Source organism: Desmodus rotundus, chromosome 4 (genome assembly GCF_022682495.2).
Source record: "Desmodus rotundus isolate HL8 chromosome 4, HLdesRot8A.1, whole genome shotgun sequence".
Classification (NCBI taxonomy): domain Eukaryota; kingdom Metazoa; phylum Chordata; class Mammalia; order Chiroptera; family Phyllostomidae; genus Desmodus; species Desmodus rotundus.
In genome coordinates, this window is record NC_071390.1 from 154,201,822 (window position 1) to 154,229,314 (window position 27,493).

Sequence of the window (27,493 nt, forward strand, 5' to 3'; positions counted from 1 at the left end):
TATAGAAGTTTTCCCAGATTCTGGTAGCAGGTTGATTCCAAGGATTAATTTTTTAGATTGTAGAGTATTTATCCTTTTATAAACCTCTATGCGTATTTTTCTAGGAATTGTCAGGCAACTTTCGAGCCTAGTGCCATTTTAAACTAGATACCCCAAAATTTGTTTTTAAGAGAAAATGAAATTATATTCAAAATATTATTTTGTTATTCTGTACACTACTTCCCCTAGTTCATGTTTATAAATGAATATATGAATGCTACAAAGTTCCGAGTTGTCCTTAAAAGGGCTCCTCTGTGTTAAGGCAAGGTTTGAGGAAATGTCCCAGGAAGTTAAAACTCTAAGCTTTAAGAAGTTAGTGAGATCCTAGTGGAATCTAGTGAACAAACTGATCTAACAAGGAAAAGGGGCCAGACTCACAGACGGAGAGCAAGATGACAGCCAGTTGGGGCTGGGGTTAGGGAGTGGAGGGGTTGAGAAAAAAGGAAAAAGGGACTCATGGGCATGGCAACAGTGTACTGATTTCGGGGGGGTGGGGGCTGTAAGGGGACTAAATGGTAATAGAAAAATACAGTAACCATTTTTAATTTTTTGAGGTAAAAAAGGTCAAAGATAATTATTGTAGTATTAATGAAGGAAAACACTGCAATTTTTTATTGCCATAGAACACAGTAAGCTCTTTAAAATAAATGCATTACGACAGAATTTCATGCCCATTTTCATGCGACTGTAATAGTCAGGGCTGCAGTTCTAGGCTCATGAAATAGAAGCAGCCTGGTCTTCAAAAGGTCAGATGTCAGAAACAAATCTTAGGTGGTATTAACAAAAGAAGCGTGCAGAGAATACTGATCAAAATGTATTTAAAATACACTAATATAACAGAACACACTACATTCATTCCATCTAATATGAGTAACCCTTTAAGGAACAGTGGAATAAATGCACATTAAATTACAGTACGGATTGCCAAAATAAATACTATCTAAGCATTGGCAATAAGCCACCCATTCCTCTGTCAGCAGAAGTAGAAAATAATGATGGATTTTTCTCTTGGCTTATTGGCAGCTTTCTTCAGTTGAAAAATACATTTTGGAGTTTGTGAATAAATATTATTTAATGTTTTCAAACAGGTCCATTCTTAACCCCAGTATTTTGGACAACCGAATAGTCTTTTGACAGAAACAGCGTGAGTAATGAAAGGAAAGTGGGCTGAATGAGAGAATTATTTTTCCAGACTGGGTTCTGTCACATACTAGGTGTGACTTTGCACAAGTCACTTAGCCACTTGGAGCTTCCATTTTTATATCAAAAGATTGCAGTAAGGGATGACATAATCTCATATGATTTCTGTTGATACATGCCAATAGAAATATGGAATTCTGAGTATTAAATATTAGAAACAGTGCTTATTCACTCATCCACCTGGCCTATTCATCCTCTAATTTAGTGCACATATGTATGCACAATTGTTACATCCAGGGCAAACTCAGACACACAGACAGACGTGTTGAGCAGCTCACAATCTTCAATACCTGACAGGTCACTAGAGGGAATCTAAGAAATTACAGAAGGAGATCATTTTTCCTGTTCCCTCTGCTCATTGCAGTCAGCAACCACAGAAGATTTCTTTCCTGAGTTTGGCAAGTCACTGTGCCATTAAAGTTATAATTTTTGCAGTTCTTACTATGTCACTTTATTACTATCTAAAAATCCTCAACTTATTAAATTTCTGTCTCTTTTCTCTGTAAAACTTCATAAAGTTGTTGCAAATTTTAAATGGCTTAAACCTGAAGTTCATAGAACAACGCCTGGCTAGTCAGTATTATCTGTTTTTTATATAATAGAATCAATACTTTAGTTTTCTACTTCTATAATTATGACATTCAGCATGCAGTCTGGTAGTCAACAGTAGGTTCTCATTAAGTGTGTGAGCTAGTGTTGCTTGATTAGTAACCTGGTTAAGGACAACTGTTGAAGAAATTCAAATTCCAAATGTTTTCCAATAATTATCGTCCTTTACCGTTCTACCTTTGGCCCTAGTTGAAAATTCCTGACTACCAAATAATTTACCCTTAAACAGCAGATTTTAGTTACTGAGATCCAGGTACATGCTAAGTCTCAAATCCTAGAAGCACAATCAGCATGAAGCAGATTACAGGAGAACTTGACCTCCAGCCGTGAGCCTGATATTAGGGACAGAAAACCAAATCCAGATAGAAATTGGGAGTATTAGCCAGGTTACCTGGGCCAAAATGTGGAGAAGGCTTCTGGAAGTGACTCACAGATGTAGAGGAAAGCAGCTCAGGTAGTTTTCTGGTGTGGAAATGGGTCTGACGCCTTCCACTAGTCAGCTTTGGCTTGAAAATGGGACATAACATGCCCGCAGTGAAAAGTACTACTAGGTCACATTAGTGTATCCGTCTTGGGCGCTGCTGGGTAAGTAAAAAGCGAGGGAAAAAAATCAGACGGAGATCATAGGGAACCTTCCTAAATGTTGTTTATATGAATCGAATAGTTCAGAGTTGGATAAAAATAACAAACAACTCCCAGTTTTCAGATAGCCATTGATTTGTACTGCATGTTACCGTTGCCGTCTAGGTTGATTCTGATAGGCTATAAAGTGCAGGGGTTTTCCTCTTACTTTCCATTGTTTGCCTCAAATAAATGCTCCTAAGTCAGAGCTGAATGAGACATGCCCACACGGAAACTGAATCTACCATTTCACTTTATCATATTTTATGTCTCTACGCCTTGTACTGTATTTGTAAACTTTAACAAGTGTTATAAGATACTGTGCTTGGCTCTGGCTTTTGGCAAGCTTCTGTTCAGTGTCAGAGTCAAATTTAGAAACCTATATATAACCGTCAGGTCATCTTTTCACGAACTGATTCGTTATAAATTTCTCGAGTAAAGCAACATTTGCTGGAGGATCTTTTGACACAGAATAATATAAAGGTATGTGTCTGATCCTTCTAAAAGAACTTGGCATTCAAAGAAAATATAAGGCTGGGTTATGTAAGTAAGGACTCCGATACCAATAGTCATATTACATAAGGCTTTGCATGTTATGAAAACTTAGTGTGCTTTCCAGTGAAACTATTCTCTATACTTTATAATAGCATTTTAATGGACTGAGAAAGTTATGCTATTAAATTTTAAATTCTTTAAATTATAAGTTGTTAAAAGATTCAACATTCTCCTAGTGATTTTAGCTTACATAATTTATAGCTACTTTTATACATATTATTAATGAAAAAAATCTTGATTTATTAAATCAGATGTATGAACCATTGCATCTAACTTTAGAAAAGTTTTCTGTATTTTTACTGAAGAAAATTTTATGTGTTTGAAAATTGTTAGTTGAATATTTCTGATTTCTGATTAATGAGGCTTTTAGAGCTAAGATTATGCAATGCATTTGAAATTTATTATAAGTAGTATTCAATAGATTATTATAACTATATGGATTACTCCTAGTGATTTTAAAATTTACTCTTTTGAAATAAAAAGTTCCTCGAGGAAAAAAAAAAGATTCAAATGTTGAATTGAATAACCATATCTGTCCAATTGAAAAGATTTTCTACTCTATTCTCTAATTTTCATCCAAAAAGCTACCATTCCATCCTACTAATCCCCCCCCCATCTTTTCCTCCGTTCTGGTATTCATCTTCTCTCTGATATTCCTATTTGTTACATGTAAATCAAGATCATGTATTCCCTTCATTCCCCAAAGTGAGTAGAGACCATGCAGAGTTCATACAAGGATAGACTGTTCTTGTAGCACAACTGAACCTCCTCCCTCTGACTCAGCCAGAAGGGAGCAGGGAAGCTTTCAGCCCACTTGAAAGCTCTGGGAAAAATCGAAATGAAATAGTATTATTATAATCAGCCATTTGCTTTTCGACTTGCAACAAAACTACATATATATAAATGTAAACATTTTAAGTGTAAATTAGTATGCATAATTCATTAAAGTGAGGAACTATCATTGTTTAAAATAAGCTTTCTAGATACCTTCTAGATGTGTACCAAGGCTTAAACTTTTTCTCTTAAATTGCTGAGAATAAGGTATTGGGGGAAGAATGTTAGTTCTTTTAGGTCAATTAAAGTCTATTTTGTTGAAGTCCCAGACCCACTGAGTGAAAACCTCAGAAAAGTTCATTGGAGTTGAAGATGCACATGTTGTGAATGACTTCCTAGCATACATTTCCATATTCTTCCCCCAGCACTTAGCCTACCCCATCCAAACTATACTTTGTTCTCTGATAGTAATCTATCCATCATCACATTGTCAATTAATTTTGTAATATACCTAAAGAAGTTTTATTGATGGAACTGCCTTTTGATCCAGCAATCCCACTGCTGGTCCTATACCCTAAGAATCCTGAAACACCAATTCAAAAGAACTTATGCATTCTAATGTTCATAGCAGAATGATTTACAATAGCCAAGTGCTGGAAACAGCCAAAGTGCCCATCAGTAAATGAGTGGATCAAAGAACTGGAGTACTACACAATAGAATACTACACAGCAGAAAGAAAGAAGGAGCTCCTGCCCTTCATGGCAGCATGGGTGGAACTGGAGAGCATTATGCTAAGTGAAATAAGCCAGGTGGTGAAAGACAAATACCATATGATCTCACCTTTAAGTGGAACCTAATCAGCAAAACAAACAAATGAGCAAAATAGAACCAGAGACATGGAAATAAAGAACAAACTGACAGTGACCAGAGGGGAGGAGGGAAGGGGGTAACAGAGGAAAGAAGAGGGAAGGGGCAAGTTGAGGAACATGAATAGATGACTCGTGGGCATGGGCAATAGGGGGGACATTGACCCTGGGAGCTGGGGGTGGGGTCAGGGCATGGGAGAGCAGAACAACTGTAACTAAACAACAATAATAAAATGAAGTTTTATTGACTCCTAAACTTCTCAGGGAAAAAAAACATTCATATTTTTCAGGATGTCAAATTTGGAACAATTTGACTCCAATTTTTACCAATCTAATTATACCATTGATGATCAGGAGGAGCGTTATAATGATTCTGATGCCTATGGAAATCTTTATGGACCTAGAAAGTAAGTACTTTATGTTGAGTATATAAGAAACAATAATATTATGGCAAGGGGTTCCAGGTAGGAGGCTTCCTTGGAGGAAACAAAAGCATATTTTTGTGAAGTGCCCAAGAAGAAACATCAGGAAAGGGTAGAAAAATGAATTTGGTTCTCCATGAATCCCCTTGATCACCTCAGACTCATTTACAGCTGAATGGCTTGACTCTCTTTTCAAAATATCAATCACTTAACAGGGAGCCTGAACACAGGGACTATATTTTCTGGGACACTGCTTGAAAAACATGTTTTATTCAATTTAATAAATATTTATTGAGCACCTGCTGTGTGTCTGGAATAGAAAAAAGACAACTCTAAACCCAAACATAAAGAAATTCATAATCGTCTACCTCACAACATTTAAGAAGGCATGTTGTGAAGAGGTGGGCAATTAATATGCCATTTTAACCCAGTGTGGATGAATACTCCTAAATGGAAGCAAGATGAGTGTATTTCAGACTGTGTTAGCGATTTGAGTTGACAGCTCAACTTGCATTGGAAATAAAAATAATTAAGAATTTAGTGTTCATTCTTTACTAGTGCCCAAAACAGGCCACTTAGAGTGAGAAGAATTTGGTTCAAATTCTGGTTCTCGCATTTGTTCTCTGTGACATTGGGAAAGATACAACTTGCTTGACTGGTGTCTTAACTGAGAACTCAGGGTGTTAACAACACCCACTTCCCAAACTTGTCATGAAGAACATGTGTGATAATGTGTAGGAAAGGGGTGTGAAAGTAAAGCCACTGTATAAATGTTATTTATTTATGTAATTATAGTTTGCAAATTGACATTTTGTTGCCTGAAGTCACCTAAGCTTATTGTATTGGGTTATAGAGTTGTTTCTTTGATACCTTTTATGGGTTTACATGAGTGAGCTGTGAACAGAGTCAGACCTTTCAACTTTCATAGTAACTAACATTCGCTGAGCTCTTTCTATGTGTGAGGAACAATTCTGAGCTTTATATGTACTAACTCATTGACTCCTCAAATAACCCTGATATAAGTACCATTATTATTATTAATTATTATTATTTAACACTTAAGCCTCTCTTTAGTGTCTTTCTAAGCAACATCTGTTCCAAAGGACGCTGCTAAGGCAAAGTGGCCAAAACATACAGGTGCTAAAGAGGTAGGTTTCTCTCTGTTAAGGTGAAAAACAAATCTGATTTAATTAGTCTTAGTAAATACACATATGCTCTCAGACGCAAGCAAAATTCACATTTTGAAACCTATTATTTACTATGTTATTATTCTATTTACACATGATAACCAGGGATGCAGAGAAATGAAGAAAATTTTCTAAAGTCACAGTTAATAAGAAATGAGGTTAGGATTTTAACCCAAGGTTGTTTGATTAAGCCCATAACTAGAGTGGGCATATGACTTATTGTAAAATCAAGGCATTTTTGAAACTAAAGCCAGTACTATTGATAATAATATTGGTAAAATATGAATAAACTGGAACACCTTGGGCAAACTGGGATATAGGATCGCTGTGTTATTCCAGAAAGCTTAGGCCACATAACCACATAACAAACATTTCAAATTTATTAATTCTTGAGGTTTACTTTCCTTAACACAGATAAGTACCTTGAAAGCTTCAGACATAGGAAGAAAAGACAGAGTAAATAAAACAGACAATGGGGACTCTTTTGCTCCACCTGTGCCCAGGAACATTGGGACAACATTTTCACGGGCTGATCACTCCCACCGACACAGTCAGAGAGGCGCCGCTCCCACACACTCGCCTTCCCAGCCTCTCCTTCTGAGCCACCGCTCCCTGATGGAGAAACGTATTACTATCTAAAGTTTTAAAAACTGTAAAAGTTAAATATCTGGAATTTTATCTCATGCGTGCCCTTTTTCTATATTGTGCAGCATCAGATTACTATAAGAATTTCTTAAAGTGGAAAACGATCTAGGCGTCCATCTATCTATCATCTGAATATCATCACAGGGCAAATTAAAACATTTAAAAAATGTTACTTAAAATGGGGGAAAGGGGCAAGGCTGTGTAGCATGGACTCAATCACTGTAGAATCGAACAACAGAAAAAGAACTTCATTTTATTTCATTGATGATGTATACCTTGAAAGGTCAAGGGAAAAAACAAACTAACTAATAAACAAACAATCAAAGAAGTGCTTCAGGCAGAGGGAGTGGTTTCAGCCCTGAGGTATTACAGGACGGTAACTCAGAATACATCATGCACACGGAAAGCTATCTAAAGGGATTTTTAGCTCTGTTCTCGTCTTTTATTGAAAGGGACTGGTCACCTTGAACTTCTGTTTCTTTTCTCCCTTCTCTGCTCCACACAGGATAAGCATGAAGGCAACATCCGCAATCTGTATTTTCAGGCCAAACCCTACGGACATGTCTAATAAGAGGGAGACAAAGCCTTCCCCTTTAAGTAGGGACTGATGGATCACAGCTTTCTCCCCCACCCCACTAAGCCCAGTTTCTTCTCCATTTGATTTTACGTATCAGTGTTGACCAGAAGTCAATATAACCAAATGAGGAAGACTCCTGATTATATTGTACCAGGTTGATGGCCTCGCCTGCTTAGCAATGAAATCCAAGTCCTGATTTGGACGTGGTAACATTTAAATTCTAACCCACACTGCAGGTCTGAGGAATCAGAAAAGGGCGTATTAGCTGTGGTAGTTTTACGAGGTACATAAAACATGGAGTCAGAGCAGTGATTTACTAGTGTACATCAAACAAACTCCAGAGATTTGACCTTTTATTCATTCAGTGAATAGTTCAATTACAGTACACCCTGAGTCAAATAAGATGCTCCATAGAAATTATAACTGAGTCTTCTAACAGTGACCTTCTATATTTGCATTGGAAGATGAATGTTAAGTCTTGTTGATTCAGGAACAGGTCAAACATTTTCCCCAACAGAAGACTATGCATTATCTTAACACAATATCATGTAAGTGAACACAAGCCTCTGGAGGCTAGTTGGAACAATACAACCCCAAGTATGGGAAGTGAAAAGAGAAATGTTAAAGAATTGGCGAGCATCCAGAGGGCTTTTGTATGGGTCAGGTGTGTGGCCATTGTTCTGTGGCTACAGAAACAATGTAAGAGACAGAAATCCTGACATGAATGTAGTAGAGGTTTGTCTGGTAGGAAAATACAGAATGTCTGGGATGTTGTCAGAGTCACTTTGAGTATTTCAGGGAAACCAAAAAGGGAGAAAGCTAAAGATGACCAGCACAAATGGGATATAAACTCTTGGCCTCCTACTAATACTATTTTCTTTGAGAAAGTGACTGACTGGAAGACAACTCTTGTAAATACAGAAGATGCTCTTCCAGGGTGTGTGAAAGATGTTGAGAATACTTTAGTGTCAGTCCCAGGAAGGAAAGGGCATACACATACTTAGCCAAAGGGTATTGATCGCTTTTTGGGTGCCCAACACTATTCTATGTGCTTTAGTTATTTTAGCTAATTTAATTCACAACAACTTTATGAGTTCTTTTATTATCCTCATTTTACAGATGAAAAACTGAGGCACAGCATATGAGGTAACTTGCCTAACATTATAAAATTGGAGTTTGACTCCAGGCAGTCTGACTCCAGAAACTGTGTTTGCTAAGTACTCCACTTGGTTCAGGATAAACCTACCATCAGGCTATCATTACGGGCAGACATATAACTCCATGGAGTCAGGAAGCCATAGAAGGGAAATATGCCCAAGACTGTTGCCAGTTCGAAAGGAGAATTTTGTAATCACCTCTCAATTGCTTGAGGCGGTGGGTATATCAGTCTGACTCATGCAGTTGCCTTTAATAGGTTACTAAATTCATAGGCGTGACAGAGCAATTACTAAAGTGTCCAGTCCCATTCCTCCTGAATTTTATTTTTTTATGAAAGGATAGTGTAGGCTTGAAAGACATCACCGAAAATATGAGAACTTCACTGGCCTAGTCACTTAGAATTGGAACCATCTAGTTAAAAGGGATGGCACTAGAAGCGTGGGGCTAGGTGCTAATTCAAGATCCATGGTAAAAATGATGGCTGTTCAGAGTCATTTTTCAGAGAAGAGCCTAGAACATGGGACTTGGGTATTTACAGAGTTTTCAGGTAGGAGTGTAGATAATGTGATTATTTTGGTATTGCTTATGCTTTTCTTCATTGAGATATAGTGTTAATCATCATAGTCAACATGTACAAAGTCAAAGTTATAAAAAAGAGAAAATTTTAATTTAGACTCTGATAAAAAAATGACCCTGGTAATTCTTATAGAAAAAGTATTTTGAGTTTTCCTTTATAGGAAAAATTAAAAAATATTTCTTCTTAAATAAGGGTGGGGAATTTTTATATTATGCCTCCATTGTAACAAGGTCAACAGAGGCCAAACTGCTGATGAATGTGTTTTGTTGGATGACGGAGCAGAGAGAACAGGAGAAAGAGAAAGGAATAGGATTTGCCTGGCACTGGGCAATTTTTTTTTTCTGTAAAAATGTATTTTGCTCTTGGCAGGGGTGAGGGTGAGTCCCATACAAAATCCCCTCATTCACAAAGATTGCTTTGTCTGGAGTAATTGTGACAGTTAAATTTCCCCAAGCCTGGTTATTAGTATGGGCTTGGGTTTCGGTGAGGCCAGATAATGTGTCAAAGAAATCGTCTTGTTTAGACACTGGTCCATTGAGTCATCTCTATTTGCCCCTTTTATTCTTCTAGAAATAGTTACATTAAAAAACTACATATCTAGGGAAAGCTTTATCATTCAACAAGCCGTTTACTTTCTTAATTATGACTTGTTTCTACCAGTACTTTTGATGGTAGGCCTACTTTGTTGAAAAAAAAAAGATTAGAAAGATGCCACAGGATGAAATGAACAATACCATAATCAGCATGTGCTGTGGGGCAGTGATTTTCCATCTTTTTCATCTTACGGCACATGTAAACTAATTACTAAATTTCTGTGGCACACCCAAAATTATATTTTTTTCTGATCTTATAAAATACCGTATTTTGCAGTGTATAATGCACACATTTTTGCCCACATTTTTGAGGGAAAAATAAGGATGGGCATTATACATGGGTAGTACTAATTCCATATCTATATAAGTGTTTTTAAATCTTTTATTTGTGCTTGTGCATTAAAAGTGTAACTCTGGAAAGCAATAACAATATCCTTATGTTCAAAAGTAAATACTCAAGTTCCTTTATTAGCCAAAACAAGTATCTAAATAAATTAATAAATCAAAAGTTGAATTAAAAATTTAAAACAAAAGATTTTTTTTCTTGAAAGTTTGGGCCAAAAATGTGGGTGTGCATTATACACTGCAAAATACGGTTAATAGGTGTAATTTTGATTCGTTCACATTGGACAGCTATTGTTGTGTTAGCTGTTGTCTTTTGTTTGTTTGTTTGTTTGGCTAAGGGAAAAGAGGCCAGTACCTCTGACTAAAGCATCGGGCACTGCACGTTTTAAAACTCCTTGCGGCGCAGCCGTTGAAAAATCACTGCTGTGGAGGATTCAAGAAGTATTGCTCCAGGTTCCTGCCCTTAGTGAACTTGTGGCTGAGTTAGCGAATGATTAAATGTTGCATCTCTTTCTATCTCACAGCTTTATTTTTCAAAAGAGGTTATTTTCTCTGTCAGGCTTAGTCATGTAAAGGAGGGTGATGTGTTATTCTTAGACTTCATATTAAGATTAATGTTGGAAGGAAAGTATGAAAAGCCATTTTGTAAATATTGTAAGCTACAGAGAGCTACAAATTTCAGAACTCTGGACTGTATTTTTGGCTTAGTTTAGTCTAAAAACTTTGATAGAAGAAACTTAACACATGTTAATAAGGACTCCTTACATTTCTTCCCCTTCCTTCAGGAAAAAACTGTTACAAAAGAGCAAATAACCTCACACACTCTCTTTTTACATTTTCCTTTTTCTAGCTTTTGCAGGAAAGTATTTAATAAGTGTTGTTTTCCAGCTTCCTCACACTAATGATGAAATAAAAAAACAAAAACACGGTCAAGGGAGTATCACGTGGGGCAAGATACACGTTAGGAAAAACTAAATTGCCTACTTCCAAAGAGGATCACTAACGCCCACTACCAAATACTTTTGATTAGGAACTCAAAGATTATTTGATTGGCAAAAATTGGGAATGGCCAGAGCTAGAAAGTCTATTTCTCCATGGACAATAAATAGTCAGTTCATGTATTTATTTTTTCCTATGAATTGATCATACTGTTAAAATTGTGATTTTCGCCTTCCTGCTTCCACACATTTACAAGGGGCAACTGCCCCGGGAAACAGTGGAAAAGCAGCATGTGTAAGCAGTTCGGAGTCCGACCCCTGCAGTGCTGGGGGATCCTGGGCAAGCCATTCAATCTCCATGAACCTCTATTTTATTCCATCAAAAGCACTAAAATTGCAGCTTTTCCATTGCTGAGTTTAATTACACGAGAAAACGTGAGAAAAGGTGTCCAACATATTGTACATAATCAATGACTTTAGAGGGTGAGGATCAGTCTTCCAGAAGTCTTTTCATGACCAGATGCTTCATTTATTTAACTAAAGTTAAACTTTAAGCAAGTTTTTTTTTCATGATTAAATGTTCATAAAACATAGGATAGTTCATGAAAGAAAAATTGTGGTTTCTTTCCTTGATTTGTCATGATATGCCTTTCCCAGATGTATAAACACCAGCTTTTCCTTCCTGTAGCCCACAGGCAAGTGAGCTGCCTCAGCCTGCCTTTGACCCCCCGGAGACGCTCACGTCAGCGGGTTACCCTGGACAGTTTTTTCAACCAGCTCCCACCCCGGATTATTATACACAATCTCCTTACATCGACAGTTTTGATGAAGAGCCTCCCTTGCTAGAAGATAAGTTAAGGAAGTGCTATTGGTGTGTGTACAGCTCGAGAATAATAGCAACAATCAGCACTTAATGTGTGCTGTCAGCAGGCTGTTTCACGTGTGACTGTTCCACGTGTAAACACGTCTGCCAGTTCAAGACACTTACACGGGTGGAAGTCTGTCGCATGTCTGTGTGGGGGAAACTGGACGTAGGTACCTGCTATTACGGTGCGATCGCTGCAGTTGTCAAATGTTCCCTCACTGTTTCTTCAATTCAAACAACAGTGAAGGCACCTTTTCCAAAGTGTTCGCAACAAAGTAACCACTCTTGCAACCCCAGTTAAGGAAACTACTTTATTTTCTTTAATGAAACTACTTTTTTAACAGCCTATTTTATTTTCTGCTCTATTTTCCTGGAAGCAAAAGATGTAGTTTCTGAACTTCCTATTGTTTATTTGTTATCATGAAGACAGGCCTGGCTCTCAGGAGCCCGTTAATCTCAGCTAGGCGTGGCTCGGTGAGGAGGAATGTGATTCTGGTAAGTAACACTACCGGTTACATGGAAACCCAGAGACCCGTGCAGGTGGAGATCCTAGGGGGATTTCAGGGGTGTTTCTCTCTGTCTCTCTCTCTCTCTCTGTCTCTCTCTCTCTCTGTCTCTCTCTCTCTCTCTCTCTCTGTCTCTCTCATATATACATTATGTTGATGCTTATATCTCTCCTTAGCATCAACAGGATGCTTTAAGTACAGGTGCTCAAAAACTAAGACATGAGAGCTAAGGAGAAATATTCATGGGTTAATGCCTCCAAATCCTTAATTTGTTGTCAAGTGAAAAGAGATAGGTTAAAATTCCCAATATTTTGCATCAAAAGATCTTTATTTGCCTTACAGCCAGCCAACTGACATTAAAATATTCTTCTTTCTTTGCCTTAAAAATTTAAAAAGTTGAAGGATGTAAATCATTCAGTAAAGCACAGAAAACTATAGTAGATTTTTTGGCTCATTTAAAGCCCGTTAAATTTTGAATTGTTTTTGCTTAACCAGCTCATTCTATTTTGCCTCTGTGATTAATAATCAACACATGAAATTTACATGCTATTCTCATTAAGCATTTTCCTTGTCTCAACTAACATCTTTATTGTTAAAAACTGACAGTTGTTGAATTATAAAAGTAATCAATGTTCATTATGGAAATTTGGGACATAATAGAAATCATGAGTAAAAATAGAAAAATCACCTAAAATTTTATCTGAGACATGACCTCCATTAACAATTTGATGTACTTTTAAGACTTTATTCTGTTTTCCTATATATGTGTATATATACATAAAGTTATATATCTTTGTAGTTATATTATATCATGAGCATTTTTCTATACATGTAGTCTTTTAAAATCATCAAGTATTATTTGAAAACATGATATATAATATACTCTATGCATTATGCTAAGTGAAATGAGTCAGAGAAAGACAAATACTATATGATATCACTATATGTGGAATCCTAAATACAAAATAAATGAAAAAGGAAAAAACATGATATAGAATAGATTCATAATACTTTATAACACAGAAATGCCTTAATTTAAATTTATCAGAAAGAGTGTTTTAAAAAAAATTTTATTGTTGTTCAATTACAGTTGTCTCCACATTTCCCCCATTGCTCTCCGCTGCCCTGCACCCCCTCCACATTCAATCTTCATCCTGGTCTTTTAATAAAATGTAATAGTTTGGCAAACTTTGTAGCAAACAGCTTTGACCTGTGTCATCTAGCCTGACCTTGGGATGGATCCATAACAGTGAGATATTGGTCAACATGCACTGACACTGCCAAATCCAGGGAAACGATTTCCTGTTACACCTTAGTAGTAGAATGTCCGATGTTTTTGTTAATTTGATCAGCAAAAAGGCACAAATTAATGGTTTGTATTTCTTGGTTACTACAAAAGACAGACATTTGGCATGCCTATTGACTTTTTACTTCTATCTGCTTTTCATGTTGTTTGACAGAATCACGATTTTCTTTGTTTATTTTTAGAGATATTAACAAAGTAAAGATATTAACTATTTTCTGGAATATGTATTTCAAACATGTTTTCCTAGATTGTGTTTGCCATCTAGTTTGTTTACGGGACATTAGGGAACCTAGACATCTTAATATTTATGTTTTCAACTCTGTAATATTTTCCTTGATGACTTTTATTTCCAATTGCTCTTCGGTTTAGAATATATTTCTCAAACTCTAGATACTGATTTTTTCCTCTTATAGATTTTTAAATTTTTCAATTAACTTTTGGTGTTGCATTTAAACTTTTGAATCATCGAACATCGGGTTAGTATATGAAGTAGGGATTTAACTGCATTTTCTTTAAAACTTAATGATTTTTTCTTGTAACATTTATTGAAAGTAATTCTTTCTTTTTTACTTAACTGAAATGGCTCTATTGTGGTCTACTAAACTGTAGACACCTGCCCCTGATGTCTCCTTCAGTTTGAACAGAGAATGTACTAGATTTTCCCTCATTTTATACAGCTCAAGGAAAATTTCTCAATTATTTTTTTTCCTTTGTGATTATCCCCACCAAATGTATAGTATATTAGAAGACAGAGAGCTTAACATAATTTTGCATTTTGAATCTATGAAATTTCCAGGCTCTGATCTAATATGCTCTTCAGGCTGGAGAACTTTGTGAGTTTCAAGCTTCATCTCTATAAAAGATGTGAAAAAGCCATAGGCAAAATTTCTACAATAAGGTGAAAAATGGTACTTTCTGGCTTTTATTTAGTATACACTGAAACAACCCCTAAAATCATGAATCTACAATAATTAACATACTGTGCACAAAAACATGCTCTTTGAAACTGTGCTTGTTTATTCCTTAAATACTTTGTTGTCTAAAAGACTTGTTTGGGCCCAGGCTGGTGTGGCTGAGTGGACTCTGTGCTGGCCTGCAAACCAAAGGGTCGCTGGTTCGATTCCCAGTTGGGGCACATGTCTGGGTTGTGGGCCAGTTCCCCAGTAGGGGGCACATAAGAGGCAACCACACATTGATGTTTCCCTCTCTTTCTCTATCCCTTCCCCTCTCTCTAAAAATAAATAAATGAAATCTTTCAAAAAAAGACCTGTTTGGTTTTATGTAAGAATAACTTTTGCTATTTTGATAATGTACAGTCAATATGTTAACAAATACAGACTAATAGTCAATTTAAGTCTGTCAGACTAGAAAAATCACTGTGGTATTTGACATTCGTATTTGTGGCATAGCCTGATGTTTATATTTGAAAGGCCAATGACACAATTTGCATAGAAAATAGATGTATTAACTGATTGTATAGCATTTATAGCACAGACTTTACTACCACTAGATGACAGTAAAACAATAATTTTGTATTCGAATTTCACAGCACTTTTATTTTCTTTTATTTTTCATAATAAGCTTTTATGTTATATTATCTATTAATAAATACTTATAATCTCATTTGCATACCTTTTAATACATTTTAAAATAAAACACGGTCAGGCTAAGTAGGTTTACAGTTGTTCATATGGAAATAATGCAATAATTAATAAACGAATTGTGTTTCATAAACTGACACCTGTAACCCAGCTTTCCTCACCCTGTGTTATGTCAGTGTATTCTAGGAGAAAACACATATCCTAAGAATGTATGTGGTAAGTCTTACTGTGTTCATTCACTGCTTCATGACTAAATGTTGAAACATGTGCAGAAGTTCATTAGATATCAAATAAATTTTTGAAAACTAATAATATCTTATAAAGTATTTTTCATCTAACTGTCTTCAGTAATAATTATGCTTTTTTGAGAAAAAGATACTTTGAATTAAAGGCCATTTTATGCGGTAAATACTGAAAACATTGTTAGCATAAGTGCATAAAGTGAAAATAAAGTTTGAAAGCAATGGAAGTCTCAGGTAGTATTAATTTAACTGCAGTACTTCTCAATTTTCTAAAGTCTGCTATTTTAAAAATTGAATTCGACATGCTAACTTTATTTTAAGCTTGGTGAACTACTCGTATTCTCCAAAGTGTATGTTCATTAAGAAATATAAAATGGTTGCAACCTGGATGTTGGAATAGCTTGGTTGCTCACAATTAATTGCAACAGCTGATGTTTTTTCCTTTTCAAGCTTGGAATAGCAGCCATCAATCTGAGTGTAAAATGAGTGAAAAATATCCTATCCTGATTCAGACCAACTTCTGCCCGACCTTCTGAAAGCTGTCTAGGTCCCTGGGCAAGCGAGGCCCCTCTGTGTCAAGGCAATTATTGAAAGTCCATCCGGTTTTCTGTGTATAGACTGGCAGCTTTGCGAGTAATTCAGGTGGTACGAACCATCATAGAAGAAGTTGAACCCTACTCTGCACTTGACCAGAGAGTTACTAAATCCTGAGAAGGGAAGTTGAAAGCCACAGACAGGAGATTGAGGGAGACCATGCTTCACATGGGAAAATTGGGCTCAATTCAAAAAAAATACAGCCATTATCAGGTTAGATGCATATTGACTTGATTGAAAGCGTGTTTTTTTGTTTTTTGTTTTTTGAGGGGGTTGGGGTGTAGTGGTTGTACCGTTTTACCAACCACTTCCTATTTCCCCCACCCTTGGCCCCCGGCAACAACTTTTCTACTCTGTTTCTATGAGTTTGACTATTTTTTTTTAACTTTTAGATTCAACATATTATTCGTACCATGTAATACTTTCTTTCCTGGCTTATTTCACTTCACATACTGCCCTCAAGGTCCAGCTACTTTATTGCAAATGGCAGGACATTGTATTCTACCTCCATCACTCATAAAAAGGAACATATTCTCTTATTCAAAACTTTAATCTTTAAATACACAGATTCAACCACATAGAGTATTTCACTTATTAAAATATGCATGCACATCATGATCACTTTTGCTTGCTGAAAAGCCCATCGCCTTTTCTCCTCTGCAGCACTTCAGGCAATTAGCATAGAATTGTTCTTCTCATGAGGCAGTGTGAAAGTAAAATCCAACACCTGAGATGAATACTTCCACATTAGATACTTCTGCTAAGTGAAAATCTATGCTGTGTTTCATACGAAACTATTTTGACAGTGTTCTCAGTAGAATTGCAGGAAATGGGAATGTCTAAATGGGCAATAGGATGGGACTTTGGGTCTGTTAGCTACCATTTTATTTTATTTTTTTACTGTAGATTATCCATTTCCCAATTTTCAGCTACATTTTAAGCTTGCACTTGCTACATACATCATGGATATCTTTCCCTATAGAGTTTTTTGTCTAAAATATATTTTGGCTCATTGGGAATAAAAATCTATAGTTATTTACTTATTTATGGTTTATATTTTTACATACAATTTTAGATTATGAAGTTATAACAATCAGATTAAAGCACTAAGTAAATTAACCAGATATTAAATGAAAAATATGACAGATTTTTATTTTTCTATATTTATAGTGCCTCTTTTTTCCCCCTTTTTACAGAACTTGGAATTAATTTTGAGCACATCTGGCAAAAAACTTTGACAGTGTTAAACCCACTGAAGCCAGCAGATGGCAGCATTATGAATGAAACCGACTTAGCAGGGCCCATCCTGTTCTGTGTCGCCCTGGGAGCCACCCTGCTTCTGGTAATGGACAGCAGCATCAGATTTTAAAGTGTCCTTTCCAATGTCTTTTTTGCAGAGCTCTTTGTAAATACAGAAGGCAGTGCATCACTTTATACAGTGAAAATTGTCTGTTTAACTACATTTTTTGGCGGGGGTGGGAGGAGAGGCATAGTTTACAGATCTAGAAGTAACGAAAGAGAAACTGCCAAGCAAAATTATCCACAAAGTAGCAAATCATTTATGTCTTTCTTGTTATTAAGATACGACTGTCAATCTGGAATCGTTGAAGGAGCACATGGATTTGGGAAATATAAGGCTTTGATTTACTTTCTTGCTTCCTGTGAAATTTGTGTTACGGCACTAGAGAAATCCTTTTCCTTTGTTCATCACTTTCTTTGCTGGGCTATATCTCCAGAGTGTTTCTGAGATCCTGTGATGTACAAGATGGGTCTCCTTATTTCTTCTGGTTAGGCTACTATGGGTAAATTAACTTGCAATGACAACCTATGATTTGTTTATTCAATCAATATATTTCCCTTGTTTAATTTTATCTTTTTTATGAAGACATTTTTTCCTCCTGACTTTATCATTTTCCTTGTGGAAAATATACCTCTTTCATCCTTTATATGTGGAAATAATGATATTAAAAGACACCTCAAACATTAAAATGCACATATTTCCTCCCAAATTAAGTTTAGATAACATCCTAGCTCATAGTTTTGAAAAAGTGTTTCATTTTTAAAAAATGGAAGAAAAAGAAGAAATGAGAAGAGGTCTATTATTTTACACCAAGAAGGGAATGATAAAATATTAAAAACAGAGGATGAAAAATATGATTGAGCTAGTCTGAAAAATATAGTTTTATTAAGGCACAAAGTGATCCTTAATAAGGCAAAAGAAATAATATAAGAAATTAAAGATTTTAGGCCTTTTTTACTTGCTCCTCTTACAGCTACTTCCCATAATTTTTTCTCCAATGTAGTTGCAATTTTCAAAAGTAGCTTTAAAATGTTATTTACAATTAAATTAACTTTTAATTTTTATTTATTAACTACTTAATACAAGTATCAAAACGCTGACAGCAATCTAGTTTCTGCATGGAATGTGGTCCATAATCACAGTATATTTACCCGGTACAATAGTATTTGGCAGTCACATTTTATTTCTTCCTTGGAACTACAGCAAATACAGATACTATGGAAATCAAACACTGTAACAACTAGAGTTTTAATTTAGTCTCTAAGTTCCCTTCTGTCTTTGTCACAGTAATTTGATAATCTTAGATTAAGCTGCTAAGGAAAAGCATGTCAATTAATCAAATAGTCAGAAACAATCAATTTAATATATTAACTCATCTTTCTTTTTCAAGTAATTTGCAATATAACAGCTGTTTTTCTGTAGAAATACTCCCATCACCATCCTTTAAAGGAGAGTATTAATACCATTAAGCTCTTTCTAGGGTGTACAATTTTAGCCAGGGCTATTTTAATATTCTCTCTTTTGACTAAAGCACAAACCAATTTAGGCAAAGAACTCAACTACCCCTAATTTTGCCTCAGGGTGTGATCTTGAATCTTTTGCTTTCTGTTTCTGTATTTCTTAATTTTGAAGACAAAAATTGTTTATTAAGAGGCTACTTAAGCTGCCTGTCAGTTCTGAAATTTTGGGGACTATTTGAAAAGGAATTATTTTTGAAACTTTTTAGGAAATCATTATTACTTCAATTTTTTTACCATAAGTGTATGGTTAGTTCAGAATTTATTCTGATACATGTAAAGCAGTCAGGACCAAAACAAACAAATAAAATGGATGTTAGTGAAGTCAGATTTAACTCAGAACCCATTTGAAGTTAAGTTAACCGTGCCCTGTGTATCTCAAATTAAAACATAAAGCAAAACAGAGACAGACTCATAGATGGAGAACAGATGACAACTAGTGGGGTGGAGGGATTGAGCAAAAGGGAAAAGGGACTCGTGGACATTGACACCAGTGTGGTGATTGCGGGGGATAGAGGGTATAAGGGGGCTAAATGATAATGGAAAAATATAATAAAGATTAAATTAAAATCATAAAAGGATGAGTTTATGGGCTGGTATATACATGTACTAGAAAAAGCAACAGTAAATCCAGAAACAATGTCCAAATGTCTTCATTGTCTCTGGAGGCGATGACTCACAGTCCCATGGTCGCCATTCTTCCAATTTCCGTGGATATGAGGCACAGGACCTTTTCGTGGACTTTCTTCGTGTCGAAGAAGGCAAGCCTAAACGAACAGCTTCGAACACTTAACGCAAATTTAATCTTACTTATTATTTCTCTCAAAATTGTGTTTATTCCAAATACAGTAAGACACCTGGTTTAAAGCTATGGTTCCATTTATTTCTTTATTTATTATGGAAGTAAGAGTGTGATCTGAAAAAGGAATATACACGGCCAATATAAAAGCACAATCACATGGCTGAGTATTTCATATAAAGATTTAGTAATGAAGGTGCTACAGGGAGAATTCTGAAAATATTGGGGTTAAGAAAATGGAGCTTTTCTTTTTTCTTTCTTTTTTTAAATTATATTTGCTTACGGAGTACGACATTATAATTTGACATCTGTATACACTATGAAGTGATCACCCCCAGAAGTCTAGTTGCTATCACCATATGATTAACATCCCTCAACCCTTTCGCCCACCCCAATTCCCTGCCTTTCTGGCCACTCCGATCTGTGATCTCTTCTCTGGAAGTCCTTCTTCTCTAGAAAAAAGGAACACCTATTTTTCATTTCAATTACAAGTCCTTGTTACAATTTGAAACAAATTAAAAAATGGCAGTGGCCCTTGCCAAGTGGAGTTGAACTTTAAATTGAATGAAATAACAAGAGAAAATGATGAAGAAAAATGTCAATAACTGACCTGGAAAGAGACAAAAATAATTTTGCTACTAAATTAGCAACCTTTTTTTCTTTACTGCTTCACCACTTATTTACTCTACCTTCTATGCAAAACTTCAACAGGAAGTGCCAGCTATGTGTCCTTTAGGTGTAGGGAAGCTGCTTTTCACCATGGCAACCATCACTATCTCGGAATTATCACATTCAGTTCAAATATTACATAAAATATTTTTCTAATACATACAAGTGATTTGAAGTGTCACTATTTTCCAAGTAGTACAAACTCACCCAATGGTGGAGTGCAAAACTGATGTTTTATTCTTTTAGCATGTGCATTAACATTATTAGTGTTGTTTCACCAAATGCCCATAAGAATACAAAAGATATTCAATAGGAACTTGTTATGGCTAATGCAGGAGAGAACTCTGCCAGCACAGTGCAGGGATTTTTATGAAAAAATTTGGTAGTGACTAACTTCCTTCACCGCACAGGAAGAAGAGATGAAAATAGCTGGACAATTTTGAACATTAAAATGGCCATAACATTCTCCATTACCCTTCATTAATCACAAAATAAATATCCTTCTGTTCTCTGAGGCATAAGGATTTCATGGATAACAGCTATGGAGAGGAAAAAAATGACAGCTGAAAAGCTCTCTTTCTGAATCAATTTACCAGATCCTTTACGGTTTTTGCATAGTTCCCATGAGAACCACAGTTAGCTTATCCAGTCTTTATCTAGAATTTCTAATCAGATTAATGTAAATATAAAAACTAAATTCATTCTTTACTGGAGCTTTGGCATCCTCTGGTAGCCAATATTAAAATAGCCTCTATTGAATTAATAGTAGATTGGGACTTTCCCTAGATGAGTTTAATAGAGATATTTAGTGAAAAATGGCTATTTTTATAAGTTCTCAGAAAGTCAGTGGTATATCCTGAACACCATTGAATTCCCTTAACAATACCTCTTCTATGATTCATTACCAGGTAGTTCATATAAATCGGCTTTTCGTAAGGTGTGTCCAGTTAAACTGGCAATGGGCATTATGAAAACAAAGTTGTCTGTGGTCAAGTAAGTTTGGGATATGCGGGGTTATTAAAGGTTAAATGAGTTCCTTTACTTTAGGACTTGTTACAGCTCCTATACATAGATGTTAAGGACCTAAATTTTAGAGCCAAATTGCCTTGGTTCAAAGCTCCACCAATTAGCATTATTTTATTTTGGGAAAGTTACTTAAACTTTCTGCCCCTCAATTTCCTTCTGCGTAAATTGGTAAGATAATGGTACCTATCTCATAGGATTGTTGTGTGGATTAAATAAGTTATAGGTGTTAAATGTTTAGAATAGGTACTAACATAGCAAATTCTGTAGATGTTTGCTTATTTATTATTATTTTTTATTGTTTTTCAAGTATAGTTTTCTCCATTTTCCTCCCTCCACTCCCCACCACTCCAGCCATCCCCACTTCCCACCCCCACTTTGGCTTTGTCCATGTGTCCTTTATACATGTTCCTGAAAACCCTCCCCCCAGCTGTTTGCTACTATTACTTGTGTATCTCCAAGATTAAATTGGAATTTTTTAGTTAATTGATTCATTTATTTAATTATTTGACAAATATGAAGAGAAAATATATTCTTACCTATGCCTTGTATCTCTAATAGGCAATCTGTTATAAAATATTTTCTGTAACATGCTTGTGCCATCCCCAGTACAGCCGGGGGTGTTTGTTTTCAGGAACTGAATTCATATTATAGCCAATATTTTTCCTGATAACTGTGAGTACTACAAAAAAATGGAACAGCACTAAGCTGATCGATTCTAAAATGCTCTCTGATTTGCTGAAATTCTGATTTTTCCCTGATGTTTTTCTTGTGTTCAAAGGGTTTCTTTCTCATTGTTTCAGGCAGGAAAAGTTCAGTTTGGTTACCTCTATGGCATGAGTGCCATCGGCTGCCTGGGGATTTACGCCTTACTGAACTTGATGAGCTCTTGCGGGGTGACCTATGGCTGTGTGGCGAGTGTGCTGGGTTACTGCCTGCTCCCCATGGTCATCCTGTCCAGCTGTGCCGTCTTCTTTTCACTGCAGTAAGTGTCTGTGTTGGCTAATTGATCCCCCATTCTCAATCACCGCCAAGGCTCGCCACACCTGTCCAACAGCTCACCTTTTTCTGGTCATTTTGGGAGTGCACTTGGGGAATTCAATGACTACTAAAAGCTACAGGCAGATTCAGGCAAAAAGGTCAGTTTTGACTAAGGTGCTGTTTCTCTTAATAATTTAAAAAATGGATTCAACCAAGTCATCTTTGAAACTGGCAGTTCATAAGTTGTCGCATTCTTCACTATGAACTCTTGTCGTGGGTAATATAACAAGTACAGAAAATCCACTTGTTTGATTTGGGAAGAGTGAGTGCGGGGTGAGCACTGACTACCTGCCTCAGCTCCCAGGCACTCCGTCTTCGAGGCTGGAAGCAGCTGTGCTTCCTCAGCTCGGCTCCACGCGGTGCAGAATTCCCAGGAACCCTGATGGGGATACGAACGCGAGAGAATTTTATGGCATATATGCTCAGTCAAGAATTTTCTTTTCTTTATTACTTCCTGAGCAGCTAGTGTTTGCAACTCAAAACTATCAGTGAGAACGCATTAGGTAAGTTTCAGTCAGGCCCTCTCCTGGGGCATCTGGATTCACAGCCACTCTGATTGGGGAGACCAAGCAATTAAATCGTCCTTTGCCACTTGTCATGTTCTAAACCCAATTAGAAATAAACATTTGCCCTCCGTGCTCGTTATTCCACAACCTGATGAGACACCATTTGCATTTTTTTCTTGGATGATACACATTTTAAGTTATTAAACCTACACTGGATAAGGTATTATATAAAGAATTTACCAAAGCCAAGTTAGATATTTTAGAAATCTTTTAATATTTTTATTTAGATATACTCTCATAGAATAGTTTTCTTGGCATTATTGAAAATGATTTAGTTGCAAATGTTTTTAAAATGTGGTCTTAGTTTTATAGTAATATCCTTAAAAATAACATAGAGCAAATTCTTATTAGAAGTACCCTTGACATTTAAAATAGAGGAACAAAGAAGAAAATGAATACTTGGAATTTATAAATACAGAGTGAGTTGTAAGTATATTTAATGAGTCCCATCCATGGAAAAATTCCACCTTTTTGCATATCAAATTCTTCAGCAAGCTAGCTGTCCCATGTACCAGGTTGTTTGGTATAAACATTGGACAAGTGAACATAGAGTTCAGTTCCAGAATTTCTATTTTGTCAAATGCCTTTGCCAAAGAATACTATAATGATTTACATATTTAAATTCTAAGTTTGAAAACTTATTTCCAGCAAAATTGAGGTTTAGTACATTTTAAATAACTCCAGATTATTAAGGGAAGAAAATTAAAACTAAGATACTTGGAGTTTGAGACTTATCAGCAGTATGGACATTTTTTATTAGATTTTTATTCTAAAATTATGAAAGATGATTTAGGAATCCTTTTAATTCTGTTAAAGGGAAATGCACCATCTGACCTCGGAGACCATTTTACTGAAAATGCTCTTTCAGCCATATTATTATTATATCATTCAAATTAATCATATGTAATTTTACATTCTTGTTCACAAAAGCCTTCAAATTAAATCACTCTAGAAATTATACCTAATAATGTTAATTAAATCAATGAATATAATACTTATTGGAATATTTTAAAAATATTTTGATTTAATTATAAGCTGTATACTACAGTTTTGCACTTGTTTGCCTTTGGTTCAGGTATTAAAGTAGACGGACCTGTCATTCTCACAAATCATAAACTCAATTCTCAACTTCAGATTCAGCCAGGATCAGGTGAGGCCGTTCAGTTTGATGGCAAAAATGACCGCATGCCAGCAGTTAGGAGATTTTGATCTAATGCCCATCTTACTGGGCAGGTTTTGTTAAGGCACTTTGTTGCTTTAAAGCTGGGGACGGGCTAACCCCACAATCTCTTCTGGGTCTTGAGGCTTATTTACCTAAATAATGCACCTGGCTTTGCACATCAGAAGAGAAGTCCACCGGTTACCACCCATACCTCCTTTTTTATTTCCAAGGCAGAGTTAACTACCTTATTTCCCCATTTCTTCTTAAAGAAACAATTACCTCCATGGTTATTCCTGAAGATACCAATTTGAACAAAAAATTCACACATGCATATTGATTCTAAAAAATCCACACATACATGCTAACGGGGTCTTCAGTGGTGAAGTGCAAAGCAACACGTATATGTGCGTCCCTGTCCCATGTGTTCTCTACATGAGCTGTGACAGGCTTTGCCCTCTCAGACCAAAACCTGGGCAGTGGACTTGGGAGCAGTGGCAATGAGGCTCCCTCCTCAAGTGCAAGTCCAGTGACCTTTCTGCTCACACTGTGCGTACATTTAGGAAGAAAAGGTCAGGGAAAGAAATCTGTAGCTGTAAAGGAAGTTTGTAAACACAGTTTATACAAAAGAATTTCAAGAGTCGTGATTTGAATGTTGACATATGAGAATTCACATAAGCGAACTCTTCAGCCTCTGTTAATTTGAGGTTTACTGAAATAGCCTCTGATAGTGAATTTAACTTTAAATATTTTCTAAGTGGCCAAGGCCTTTGAGTTTGTACAGTTCCTCAGCCTTAGTTTCCGAATGGAGAAAGTAGTCATAAGTATTGCGCCAAGGACATTTCAGAGGCAGCTCTGATTCAATAATCTCTTTTTCTCCTGATGTAAGGTAATCATCTCTTTTGTCTTTGCTATAGGGACACAGTTGGAACTGCGCTGGCACTGCTCATCGTCGGCTGGTGCAGTCTCTCTGCTTCCAAAATCTTCATTTCGGCCTTGGACATGGAAGGACAACAGCTTCTCGTTGCCTACCCGTGTGCCTTACTTTATGGACTTTTTGCCCTCCTAACAGTTTTCTGAAGTGGATTTGAGACGGCATTATGAAATTCTATTTATTTGCTGTTCCAATTACTCAGGAAATTTATTAGCACTCAAATTTGGAAATATGATTTCTGTTTTATTGCTGTTGAGAGAATAATAAGCAGAACAAGTAAAACTTAAGGATGATGTTCTAGTAGCATGTTTTGTTTGAAGGATGTTTTGCTTTTCAGTTTGGTGCATTAAAATATTTAAACATACTTTAAAATAAAAGGGATAAAGCTGTACTGATGGACCTTGCTTTTCCCAATAGATACGTTTCTGAGAAATTTTAAGTAAATAGAATCACATGCCAACTGGCTAGTTAGGCTTTGAGGAAACTTCATCATGGCTCAAGTTGCGTGTGAATGGTTCAAGTCACGCTGGCCAGTCCCTTAAGAGAATTGGTAAGGGCTGGTTATGTAGGGTTTTATATACCTGAGATTAAATAACTCCCGTCTTTCCATTCCATTGCTTTAGCAACTGTGGTGATTTCTCCTTTGTATATATTCTCAGTAACTTTGTCATTTGCTCCCTAAGTACTTGAATGTAACTGGAGGAAATTGCACCTGTTTTACTTCAATTGTATTACTATGTCTTAAATAGGTCCTCAGTACTGCCTTTTAAATTCTACTCCATTACCCTACTAAATCTGTTTTCACACTTTCTGAGAGAAATATATTACACCATTTCTTCACTGCTCAAATGGCTAATGTTCCTTTCTTATTTCTCACTGTTGTTGAACTTCCTTATTATTTTATTGAAAATTAGAAACGTCCAGAATAAAAATGCTTTGTATTTCCACTAGCAGATCTACCAGTCTACATGCATCTTTATAACACACACACATACAAAAAGGCTTCTCCCCTCCTCGCATAGCCAGCCCTGGCACTTGAATAGCCATTGTTTTCCACTTGACCTATTATTTGTATCAGCCCATAAACATGTTTCAGTATCTCCTCTCTTAGAATGAAAATTGTTTCATTCAAAGTTATTCTCCAGTTATGGATCATATTTCTGTTGGAAATATTATTGAAAGAGTTGTCTATTGTCTCCACTTCCACTTTATCACCACCTGTTTTGTTTTTTAAATTATATTTTATTGATTATGCTATTACAGTTGTCCCAGTTCTTCCCCCTTGATCCCCTCCACCCATCACCTCCCACTGCCTCAGGCCATCCCCCCACCATTGTTCATGTCCATGGGTCATGCGCATAAGTTCTTCAGCCACTCCATTTCCTGTACTGTACTTTACATCCCCATAGCTATTCTGTAACTACCTATTTGTACTTCTTTGCACCCTGACCTCTTCACCCATAATATTTGACTGAGATGGTCTTACTGACTTCTTGTTTAAGGAAGATGAAGCAAGGATTTTGCTTATTATGGTGATTTTCTACAATATTATCCTATTTCTTAGAGATATATTTACATTATAGACTCAAAACTTTTACCTTTTAGAAAGTGCTTTTACTAAAAGTAAGTTATAGGTAAAAAATTCCTCTAAATTCAGAATGTAGGTTGAAGCTCTTCTATGTATAAAAGGTCATGCATCAAAAAAGGTTTGCTTTTTTACTATAAAAAGTATAACATCTGTAGAAAAAGCTACTAAACAAAATACTAAATATTTCCTAACAGTAATAAATAAAAATAAATTCTATTTAAAATTCCTAGTGGCAGAATTATTAATTATCTAAAAATTAATGTAAAAATCAGTATAGATGATCTATATGAAAATAATTACAAAATATTAGAGGCATTTTTAAGACAACAACATGTAAATAAATGTACTATACCCAGGATGAGGAAATTCAACTTTGTAAAAGAGACTCCCAAAATAAATATATATACGTTTGATATAATTCCAATTAAAATTCTAGGACTATTTTCCTTAAAAGTGATTTTAAGGTTAATCTGAAAAAAAGAAAACATAGAACTTAAAATTTGATAACAATTTAAAATTCATTGCAAGAGACAGTGAGTTAAAGTCAATTACTGTTCATCTCTATGGCTGAATACTAAGTAACTATATAAAATATTTTGAAAGAATTATAACAAGAGAAAATTCATGTATAACATTTTCATAATTTTGATATTTATCAAGGACTTATATACCATGG

General features: G+C 35.8%; 1 protein-coding gene across 1 annotated transcript; it reads left to right on the forward strand.

Moving 5' to 3' along the window:
• The first annotated feature begins 2,854 nt into the window (after positions 1-2,854).
• Positions 2,855-26,193, forward strand: YIPF7 (Yip1 domain family member 7). The gene is made up of 6 exons (XM_053922848.1): positions 2,855-2,952; positions 4,956-5,072; positions 11,796-11,954; positions 17,416-17,563; positions 22,333-22,514; positions 25,213-26,193. Exons 2-6 carry the CDS (start codon positions 4,957-4,959, stop codon positions 25,373-25,375), a joined length of 768 nt encoding a protein of 255 aa, XP_053778823.1. The 5' UTR covers positions 2,855-2,952; position 4,956; the 3' UTR covers positions 25,376-26,193.
• The last annotated feature ends 1,300 nt before the right edge of the window (positions 26,194-27,493 follow it).

Bases quoted from the DNA above. Each gene is read 5' to 3' on its own strand.
- YIPF7 (XM_053922848.1), top strand. From the start codon at position 4,957: ATGTCAAATTTGGAACAATTTGACTCCAATTTTTACCAATCTAATTAT. The intron at 5,073-11,795 runs GTAAGTACTTTA...TCCTTCCTGTAG, and splicing joins AATCTTTATGGACCTAGAAA to CCCACAGGCAAGTGAGCTGC. The intron at 11,955-17,415 runs AGATAAGTTAAG...CCCCCTTTTTAC, and splicing joins GAAGAGCCTCCCTTGCTAGA to AGAACTTGGAATTAATTTTG.